The following is an 11,409-nucleotide window of genomic DNA, read 5'->3' on the forward strand; positions in this document are numbered from 1 at the left end:
GTGTGTGTGTGTGTGTGTGTGTGTGTGTGTGTGTGTGTGTGTGTGTATGCGGGTGTCACCTGGACTCACACTGCGCCATCTCAGCTCTCTCCCACCCTGTAGCAGTGTGCCCAGCATGCTTGTGTCGAGTCCATTGTCAACAATGTCTGTGTTAAATCTTTAGTTTCTTGTTTTTTGTTAAAGAGAAATTTGATCTCCCCTTGTCTGTTTTCAAAAGGATTAGTCAACATCCCTGTGGCTTTGAAAGTGCAGTGAGGCAGCACTTGACTCGTGAGAATATGCTTATGGTGATTTGTCTGAAGGAGATCTTACAGAACATGCCCTGTGTGGGTTCTACTGATGTGTGTGTGTGTGTGTGTGTGTGTGTGTGTGTGTGTGTGTGTGTGTACGCGTGCGTGCGTGTGGGGTGGGAGTGGGGGGTGTGAAATTGAGTCCAGCCTTCAGGAGTTGGAACTTTGCTTCCACCATGTGGGTTTTAGGAATGGAACTTAGGCCATCAAGCTTGGCAGCAAGCAGCTTTTCTTACTGAGACGTCTCCTGCCCCTTGTTTGGTGTTTTGAGGCAGGGTCTCACTATGTAGTTATATCTTACCTGAAACTCCCAAGTGTTGGGGCTCTAGGTGTGCACTGCTATGTCTAGGAATGCATCACAGTTTTCTGTATTATATGGACTGATATTTAAAATAGATTATTTATGGGGCTGGGAGATGGTTCCGCAGTCAGAGCACCCGTGACCTAAATCTGTTCCTAGCAGTCATATTAAGCTACTCACAATTGCCTTGCTCCAGGGGATCCAAAACCCTCTTCTGTCCCGTGGACACTTGTACTATTGGGATGCATGCACACAAGTAAATGTACACATAAATAAAATTATAAAAAGAAAATAGTTTGTTTTAAATAGCCCAGATGGATCTGGATTTTCTGTAACTTGGAATTTAACCCGGGATACTTAGTGATTTTGATTACTTTTGACAAAGTGAAGATGAAAACATTTTTTCTGCACTGAGCAGAAAACTGTCACAGTCTGTTGATATTCTCACCCTGTTTATGTCATTTTTGTCTGTTTTCTGGTCATGGTCATGGCATATGCATGCACAAACAGCACCTTGGGTTTTCAGCTTCCTCCCTAAGCCTGCTCACCATGAAGCCAGACCCACACTGTGACTTCTTCCAAGAAGTCAGCAAGTCCCATATAAAGTGGGCAGACCACTGAGGGTGAGAATGGTGGGAGACAGAGCCCACTCGCTGCCAGAAGTGAGACTGCTGCCCTCCAGTCAGGGTCACTGGACTGAACTGGCTGTCTCCTGCAGGCTCTAGAACTACCAGGCTGGCTTACCTGCATGGGTAGGTGGTGTTCAAGGAAACCACTGGCAATGGCTTCCAGAGTGACGAGTCATATAGCCCCTAACCCAGGCAGTTCTCTGTTGAGGACTCAGAAGCTAATGAGAACACTGGAGAAGGCAGCGGAAGATTGACGGCTTACCCAGGCAGCAAGCGCAGAGCAGTAGCCTCTCAGCGAGGCGCACTGACCTCCAGCACTGATGACGTTTGCAGACAGCGGCTGTTCCGCCACTTGTTTGGACGCCGACTCTGTCTTTGAGGGAAGTCAATAACTTCAAAGGAAGAACAGCAGTGATCAGAGTAACATATAACTTCACCAAGGACCAAGCATAGCAGCTGTGTTCTGCCCAGTCCATCCGCAGACCTTTATGTGCTGGTGTGCTGAGTCACACAGAACTGGTGGCTTTCGGGTCATCACTCTGCAGCTACACCTCCAGACAAGGGGTGGGAGAGCACATGGTGGTGTGGGGGGCGGGATTTACCAGCAATCAAAATGATAGAAGTTAAAATAGTGAGAAGTTGATTTCACTTATCTTATGAGAAAAAAAGTGATTATAAGCAGAGCCAAGACAGTCCTCTCCATACCAGGGCGACTATGAATTGGAGTGGTTTATCTAAGGTGGACTTGACAGCGTGTCCCAGGATCTACTCATTCCTTTTGTAAAACTTTATTCTCAATGAACTGAGACTTACATCAAGTGCTAGTGGACTTGGTGGTGTGTACCTGTAATCCTAGCACTTGGGAGGAAGAGGCATAAGGATTGGGCATTCAAGGCCAGCCTGTGCTACCTGAGACCTTGCATCAACAAATTAATAATCAAATAGCAATAGAAAAACTCTAATGAATAAAACAGAACACAGTGGCCAATCGCCTGGGCTTTCTCCTTTCATTTCTCTGTATAAACAGTATTCCATAATATACTGATACTCCTGGGCACTAGGATTTTAAAATCCCCTGGATTCAAATGTGCAATCCCTGGCAAAGTAAGTTCCCAAGACAACAGTATCATCGCCCTGTGGTGATGCCATTCCTCTGATTTCCACGTCTTCTCAGTCCCTGGAACCCTCCTGCCTTCCTCTGCTCCTGTAGGTGTGGTCGCTACCAATACGGGGCTGAGACAGTGTACATAACCCATGTATAGTATGGTATCTTATCCAGTAGCACTGAGCTAGACAGGAAAGGTACCCTGGAACCTGGAGGAGTGCCTCATAGGTGGCCCTCAACGGTTCTCTCACGTGCTGTGGTGCAGTGCTTTGAAGAGCAGACTCCTCAGATTGCTCAGTTGATCTGGGCTATGCCTGGCCTGCACTGCAAGTGATCTAGGCTGCTCCTCTGGGGTGCTCCCTTAATCCAAGGGTTCGGAAGTTGTGAGATTTGTGTCCTCTCTAGTACAGCCAGAATCCCTGGTGTTCCTGTGGATAGCTTGCTGCTGCCACTTGGCCCTTGGTGACAACACATAGGTTATCCTCCAACCATGACTGGTGAGACCTGTTAACAGTTGGCAAAGTCCTGTGACTGGGGACTGTCCTAATCACTGTCCTATTGCTTTGAGGAGACACCAGGACTCTTAGAAAAGAAAGCCTTTAATTGGGGGCTGGCTTACAGTTTCAGAGTTACAGTGTCATCATTATGGCAGGGAGCATGCTGGCAAGTCGGCACTGGAGCAGTAGCTGAGAGCTACATCCTGATCCACAGGCAGAGAGAGACTCTGGGCTACTCATGGGCTTCTGAAATCTCAAAGCCCACCCCCTGTGACACACTTCCTCTACCAAGGCCACACCTCCTAATCCTTCTAATCATTTCATATAGTCCCACTCCTTGGTGACTAAGCCTATGGGGGCCTTATTCAAACTACTGCAGAGACCAGTTTTTCAAAGGTGGGGGTAACCCAAGCCTGACCTTCAGTGTCCATCATTGAAGTCGACAAGGGTGTGTTTTGCCTCACATAACATCTGCCTCTCTGTTTTTCAGGTTTTTAAATCAACCCTCTTTAGCATGCTCCTCTCAGCCCCGTATTGGTAGCGACCACACCTACAGGAGCAGAGGAAGGCAGGAGGGTTCCAGGGACCGAGAAGACGTGGAAATCAGAGCAATGGCTCAGGCTCACAGTCTACCCATCCATGTGAGAGAGAGTCCATGGGAAGTCGCAGGAAGGACAGAGCATGTGATGAGAAAAGCCGTTTGGGAAGAAGAGCTACGGATGCCAGCTCCTGCCAAGTGGCAGAATGTGTGCCCAGAAACCTGGCAGCAGCCAAGGAAGTTAGGGAGGCAAGTGTCTGATGGTGAGAGAGAGAAAATGTTCCGGGATCTGTACCAGTTCGTTCAAGGAGACCACATGCCCATATCTCAGAGCAAAAAAAAATCCCAGTCATTACCTCGAGTTCTTTCTCCTGAGAGCCTGATTTTCACAGAAATTCCTGTTCCGCTGCGTGATGGGCACTTAGCAGGTATCCCCAAAGCGCCACCATACCCTCCCAGCTGCCTACCACCTTTGGAACCCACAAAGAACCTTGAGAAGTCTAGTTCTTCAGGCCCTTTTCCTAGGCCTAAGTTCGGGAAACCCCTTAAGACCCAGTGTCACCGCTCTCAGCCACAGCCCAAGGGAGAAGATGGATTTCAGGACCCCCAGCACAGGGAGCCACGTGGCTCCTACCCAACAAGAAGTAAGGATTCCAGGCTTGAGCCGGGTATGCTGGATACTGGCTTGGAGCCTCCAGTGTATGTGCCTCCACCTTCATACAAGTCACCCCCCCAGCACATTCCCAACCCCTACCTTGAAGATCCTGTGCCCAGGCATCTGAGCAGCAGCCAGAGTCAACAGCATCAACCGCCTGAGAAGGCTGAGGCCAGATGTCCACTTCCTTCTGGCTCCCTTGCAGCTAGGAACCTCTACAGTGCCACGCCTGGCTCTCCCCCTCAAGGTCGTCCTCCACACCCCTATGTTGCCACCCAAGGGGCTTCTGTTCAGTACATCCCATTTGACGACCCGCGCATCCGACACATCAAGCTCGCTCAGCCCCCGGAACTCTACGAGGGGGCGAAGCTTGACGACAGACCCTACAGCTCTCACCTTGCTGCCCAGGAGCCAGCACCCCTGTCAGTCAGCGAGCAGAGCTCAGCCTTTGCCCGTTCCAGTCTGCGGTGGCTGCATGGCCATGTCCCCATGGACGCTGAACATGGAGGTTTCCCCAGCCAAGCAGAAGAGCGTGTCATGAGAGAACTAGGGGCTGATGTAAGAGACAGTCCGGCAGAAAGTCATGCCTCCTCCCCACAGCCACAGAGTGAGGGTACCTGCAAAACCTACACTAAGCTTAGAAAGTTTGAAACTGGAATTCAGACCAAGAAAAGTTCAAAGAAGAAAACCAACGCAACCATATTTTGTTTGGTTTCTGTCCCAGTTAAATCTGAGTCACTTCTGCCAGATACGGATACGAACAACAATGACTTGAAACTGGGGGCCGATAAGACGCATAGACTGTGTCAGGGTGTAGCCCTGGAAGAGCAGAGTCTGCTGAGTATGTCTTCCACTGACCTGGAGCTGCAAGCCCTCATGGGAAACATGGCTTGGAGAAGAACATCCCCAAGGCAAGGTATGGGGGAGCCAGACGACTTGAGTCAAACTGATGACCTCAGAATCCTCCACCTCACCAAACCCAGCCAGCTCCAGCCTCCTGGCTCATGGCCAGGCTACCAGTGCAGAGATCAGCAGACCCAAACCAGTTTCCCTGAAGACACCAAGAGCTCACTTCTCCCCCTTGCCATAAAACCGGGAGAGCCCAGCAATGCAGCCCTGACCCCAACATGCCCAGAGCCCACTGCTTCCGAAGTACATGTGCATGCAGCCTCAGCATCTAGAGACCAAAATCAGAAGCCCAGTGGACCTCACCTCCGAGGCCAGATGTCCCTCAGCCCATCTCAAAACAGTGCTTTCTCAAGGACTTCCTCAGCCTCAAACCAGGCATCTGTGCCAAAAGGGGCCTCTGGTCAGCCTTCTAGGGCCAGCCCTGCACCCAAGCCAGAGGTGGTAAAGGGGGAGCCTACAGCAGGCCAGTGCAACAGCACACAGCTCTTTGGTCAGTTTCTCTTGAAACCAGTTAGCCGCAGGCCCTGGGATCTGATAAGTCAGTTAGAAAGCTTTAACAAGGAGCTTCAGGAAGAGGAAGAAAGCCATGGTGCTAGCGGTGGGAGCAGTAATGAGGGCAGCGAGGCCGAACAGCCCCAGGATAGTGCTGACTCCAGAGCCAAGACCTGGAGCCGTGAAACCAGCCAGGAAAAGAGAACAGAGCCGCAGCCTGCAGCACCAGCGCTCGAGGCAGGGTTCCAGGCAGAGAGCTGGAGAGAGGAACCAGAACCTGGCTCCCCAAGTACCCATCCTCAGTCCCTGGGCCAGTCACAGGAGGAAGACAGCAGAGGCGTGCTTGTCCAGTGGGCGGATGAAAGCCTGGTTGCAGAGCAGCGAAGCCGGGAGGTTCCGAATGGGGTATGTGAGCGGGACATTAGCGTGGGTCCTCTAAACAGGATAGCTCCCAGTGACACAGAAACAGCCCCCTTTTTCTATGTGGCAGAACTCACCAAAGTCAGTGATGCTTTAGGGTCCGTGCAGCTGGACAGAGGGACCCCTCCAAAGGTGGATACTGGTGAGGAAAGAGACATGGAGGTCCTCCTGCCTCTCGCTGACAAGTACCGAGGCCTCTCAACCCCAGACTTGTGGTCTTTGGGGCTCCCACTGGGACAAGAGCAGAGGGTCTCCAAACCAGAACCTCTGAGTATGGAGAGTACAGTGGAAGTCTTCCCAAGTGAGTCTCTGCAGGAGAGGGCAGAGAGGATCCTGGGCATTGAAGTAGCTGTGGAGTCCCTCCTGCCAGGTGCTGGGAGAGGAGGACAGAGGCAGCTCCCTGAGCATGGTGCAAGTGCCTGCAGCCCAGAGTCGTCCAGAGAGGACTCATCTCCCAACTTGGCACCATCCGGGGGCTCCTCCGTGAGCACTGACGCCTTCTATGGCAGGAGAAAGTGTGGCTGGACTGAGAGCCCCCTCTTTGTAGGGGAAAGGGCCCCCCAGGCTTCTGTGTGCTCAGATGTAGATGGGTTCCCGGGAAGCCATGCCACCAGTCCTGAGCCTGAGAAAAAGGACGAGGAGGCAAAGGCACCCTTCAAGTCCACTCTGTTCCATTTCATGGAGAAGACTGCAGGCGCGGTAGGCTCCGAAAAGAGGCTCCGAAGCCCTTCCAAAGTTATCGAGAGTTTGCAGGAGAAACTGGGGTCGCCCCCAAGGAGGGCAGACACAGATCGCTTGGTGAGAATGAGGGAGATCAGCTCCTTGTCTCGGATGAGATGTCTGAGCTCCAGGAGTGCGGACTCCACGGAGGAGCCTGACCACCTAAAGGCCACCAAGAGTCATGTCTCTCAGGGTGTCATCCCGCAAGAAGAAAATGGGCATCCGGAAGTGCTAAGGAAGAAGCTGTCTGATGAGGACTTGCGGTGTGCAGGTGAGGAGTTGGGCTGGAGAGTGGGTGTTTGGTGTCAGTTTGGAGCCATGTGACCATGACTAGCATGACTAGTTCCTGGGTGTCCTAAGCTCCCTGGGTATCCTAGGCTCAATGCTGGCAACGGTTCCATAGAGAGATCCTTCTTGCAAGGGTGGTGGCACACGCTTGCCGTCCCAGCACCTAGGACACTGATATGGAAAGAACTTGAAGGCTTGAAGGCCAGTCAGGGCTACATTCATCTCTGAGTCCCAGGTAAAAGCCAGGAGAGAACCCAGCTCATGGAGTCAGGGGTCTGCAGATATGCACAAGAATAATGAATACATGAAAAATCAATCAAACTCATTTTTAAATAATGAGTTTACCCAGAAGCTTTCTCAATTAAGAATCAAGATCTTGTCCTGTATTCTGAATGATTATATTATTGTTTTAGTTGGCTAAGAACACATCACATGAAAGTGTCCCTGTAAACAGCTTCTGAGGATGGAGCGTTCCAGCCTGGCCGCGGTAGCGCAGGGCCACATGCTGGATCCGGAACGTTTGTGCGCTTGTTTCCTGCCAGTGGCCCTGCCAACGGCTCTTTGTCAGCTTGTTATTTTACTTTTTGTTGTTGTTTTGAGATGAGGTCTGTCTTTGTAGAAAGACTGGCCTCCACTTACGGAGATCCGTCTGCCTACAGAGGCCAGAAGAGGGCATCAGATCCCCTGAAACTGAAGTGCCAGACAGTTATAAAATACACACGGAGCTGTCAAAGTCTCCATACGGAAGAACCTGGAATACCTTAATACTTTTACACTGAAATGTTACATGTTGAATGATAATATTCTGGAATGATTAGTATAATATATTTTAGGTATATTTGGTGAAATAAAGTATGTTATTAAAGATAATTTCACCTGCTTCTTTTTGTTTTAATGTGGTTATCAGAAACTGTAAAATAACATTACATGGACCACACTGTTTTTGTTGGACCTAGACTGTCTGTGAGCTAAAGAACTTATTGTTCTAGAGAATTCTTTCCATGACTCCATTGAGTCCGTCTTAGGATACGGGTACGTTGTGTACCAGAAACTGAAGGGAGCAGTTTAGTGCCCAGTGCCTGTGTGATTTGAGGCTTGGTCCCTCCCAGGCCTCCCTCTCCCTGGTTAGGGGTGAGGTGCTTCACATTCTCTGTCATTAGCAACTCAACTGTATCCTCAGAATCAGATACCTTGAACCCCACATATAGTACTGAGCAATAACTCTCTTCTAGTGTGGTCATGTGTTTCTAAGGGCAGGGTCAAGAGGTGTTAAGTTGTGGGAACTCTACTTCCTTTAGCCAGGTGGCCTCGGGGCACTCTGTCACGTGAGCAGGCTCGACTGTCTTCCCCAAGTGCCAGCCTGTCTCTCTAGCATGTGGCACCTGCAGTGTGCTTCCAGCACAGTACCTGGCATGCAAGTGTGTGCCAGTCAGGAACAGGACGTGGTGTGGCTTTAGACTGCAGGTGGTGGGAGGAGGCCCTTCACATGGCATCTTTCTCCAGGTGCATTTCGGAGCCTTCTTTCCTAATTGTTTTCTATAAAATCGTGCCATCCTGCAGGCTTTTACAAATCACCGTCTAGGCTATGGTAAACCTTGCTGTTACTTTTTCTCTATCCCTGTTGAGGTATTGACATTAAGAGCGTCTTTAAGATGCACATTGTGTGTGAGTGACCATATGCTAAGTCAGATGATCAAGTTCATTAGCATATCCACCATCCAGCCACCTCTTGATGGAGTCAAGAATCCGTGCGCTGTGCACTGCATCCACCCTGATGTGCCGACCTCAGGCACCTGTGCATCTTACAGTTGCAGTTTATACTCTTCCAGTGCCTCCTCCCTTCCCCAACCCCAGCTCCTGGAATACAGGCGTCACTTAAAAAAATTCTACATGTGGCATGCAGTGTTGTGCTTTCTCAGCTTAGCACGATGTCCCCAAGGTTCATCATGTGTCATTTTTACTGACAAGATCCCCACCCCCTTTTTGAGACTGAATAATGTTCCACTGTGTGTATATTTATGTATAGACAAAAATTTTCTTTACTTGTTCATCTGCTGTCAGACACATGGGTTGTTCTTGGCATGAGCAGTGCTGTAGAAACAGAACAGAGAGCATGGATGTGTGGTCATTTTGATTTCCTTTCCCAGTAGTGACATTGCCGAATCATAGAGGACTTCTACTTTTGCTTTCATGTTTTGAGGAATCTCTATGTTTTAATAGCTATCTTGTACTCATAGATTTATCCACCTTTTTTTTTTATAAAAATTTAAGAATGCTAAGGCAGGAGCTCTGAGCTCAGGAAGCACACGGGTGGGCCTGGCTTCCAGAGCTCTGCTCAGCAGCACGTGTTTCCCATTCCATGGCAGCTGGGCTTACTGTCCCATGGTACCTGCTCCATTTGGGAGAGCCAGGTCACCAGAGCTCAACGTGAGACTTTCCAGTGCAGGCTGTGGAAGGTCTAGAAGGTATGCTGACAGGCAAGCGACCGTCCCAGTCCCGCCTGCTGGCTGGAGCAGGTAGAGATAGGAAACCTCTTCCTTCTGGCCATGCATTTGACATTTCAGGTTCCCCAAGCCTGGAAGAAAAGGATTTGTCCATAAAGATGCTTTCATTTCCTCTCAAGGAGGGATAGGCATGCAAGGGTCAGAGTTCACATCTCTACAACAGAAGAGCCAGCCGTAGCAGCATGCCTGTACTCTGAATGCTGAGATCAGGCCAGTGAGCTCCAGGTTCAGCGAGAGACATTACCTTAAAAATAACGTGGGCACAAAGTGGAAAGCAATTGAGGAAGACCTCCAATATCAACCTCTGTCCTCTGTGCACACTTGGGTGCACACATAGGAACACACACAAAGAAAACAGAAGAAAGAATCAGCCTTAGGCTAGGGCGTTGCTGATGGTAAAGGGCCGGTGAGTGTATTATTTATATTTATATTGTACTATGAGCACCAGGGAGGGCCATCAGTATACCGAATAACTACACGTTTCAGCCATAGTTTTTTACTCCCTGGTGAACAAAGTTTGCTGAAGTGTCTAAAAATCAGTTTTCTATACATGTGAGTTTTGTTCTCCACTTTATGTAGAGTCGGAGAATTTGAACATAAAATATGGCAGGTGAATGTCCCTCTGACCTTCCTTCCCTCTTGTTTGCAGATTCGTATGATCCTAGCCGAGTGGAGAGGGTGTGACGGATGCTGCTGTAGCCCCTACCACCTTGGCTAACGGAGTGTTCTCTGTGAACTCTGCTGTCTCGTCCAGGCTAAGCTGGAAGCTGTGGGTCTTCAGTGTCTCAACTCCTCCTTCCCCATCAGTGGAAAATCAGCCATCCCTGCAGAATTGTTGTGGAGCTAAAGCATTGGGGTGCTGACATCATATGTCTTTATAGCATGGATACATAATTCCTATATTTAGAAAAGAGTTATCACATCAGTTCCCCTTCCTGGTGGATTAGGCCAAGTGGGTAAATAGCTTGGTGTTAATCCAGTTTTATGTGAAAAATCAAATATGGAAGATATGGTGGGTGATTTTGATTGGACCATAATGTCACCCATTCCCTGCCGCATCTGCCCAGCCCATGCTCATGTTTAGAAGTGTGGCCTGGGCAACTGCGTGGTATTTGGACACATACAGTTTAAGGGGAATGTGAGTGAGTGTGTATGACCCATTTTTATTACTCGACCTTTGGCAGCGTGGGGTAACTTTAAGTAACTGCTACCAGCAGCTTCTTTGTGTTCCTAGGGGTCACACTCACGCTGTAACTCACCCAGAAGTGATTCACTTGGCACTGAAGCAAACACGCCGCCCTCTGCTTTGCACTCAGTCTTCCCTAGGTTTTACTTTCTTTGTGAATGTTTAGATATTCTTTATATGAAAAATAATTGCTGGTTTAAAACAGACCATGGTAACAAAGTAACTATATTTCTTTTTATAAAATTGCTATTTTTCTATGATGTATAAACAGTTCTTAGGTGGCAGATTTTTAAGGAAGTGCTATTTTATTTAAGAGTCTATTCCTGTGTGTGTGAGGAACTCAAGAGGACCCACCTTGGCTCTAAAGCCGTATCCCTGCTCCACCCTCAGCTCTGTTCCTTGCGACTCAGTTTCACAGTGTTAGTAAGGACTGATCACAAGCTCGTCAAACTCACAAAGATGTTTTCACAGATGGAGCTGTGGGCTTACATTTCAAGTCTCTCCTCTCCAATTGACCAACAACTTCCTGGGCGTTTTGCAGCCATGTCAACGAGACTTGCCCAAACTCCATAGTTTCATCTTGTATTTCTGTGGGGAATCTGCCCCAGAAAGAAACTTTTCTCTTGCCCGCCACCTTGCTCCTTTACAGAAAGATATATTTTTGTCTAGAATGATCCTGATGAACTAATCTTGCATATTCTAACAAGTGCTTAGAAACCGTACCTAGGCAGCATTCTCCACGCATATGCCATGATGGAAGGGTCAGGAGGCCCAGGGTTCCACTCCCGCATCTGCCTGCATACTTCATGCATTTCACCCTTCTGTCTGAGGAAGGTATTCTTGCTAACTAACATTTTCCAAAGGTTTTATCCCCT

At 49.1% G+C, this 11,409-nt stretch overlaps 1 protein-coding gene across 2 annotated transcripts in view; it reads left to right on the forward strand.

Moving 5' to 3' along the window:
• Jcad (junctional cadherin 5 associated) overlaps nt 1-11,403 on the forward strand; it is a 34,774-nt gene extending 23,371 nt beyond the window's left edge. For both annotated transcript variants that reach the window (XM_013349014.2, XM_005354802.2), the window contains 2 exons: nt 3,313-6,827; nt 9,998-11,403. In XM_013349014.2, coding sequence (XP_013204468.1) covers nt 3,313-6,827; nt 9,998-10,032 — 3,550 coding nt within the window. In that variant the 3' untranslated portion in view covers nt 10,033-11,403. The remainder of the gene's footprint in view (nt 1-3,312; nt 6,828-9,997) is intronic.
• Nucleotides 11,404-11,409: the final 6 nt, after the last annotated feature.

Source organism: Microtus ochrogaster, chromosome 16 (genome assembly GCF_000317375.1).
Source record: "Microtus ochrogaster isolate Prairie Vole_2 chromosome 16, MicOch1.0, whole genome shotgun sequence".
Taxonomy (NCBI): domain Eukaryota; kingdom Metazoa; phylum Chordata; class Mammalia; order Rodentia; family Cricetidae; genus Microtus; species Microtus ochrogaster.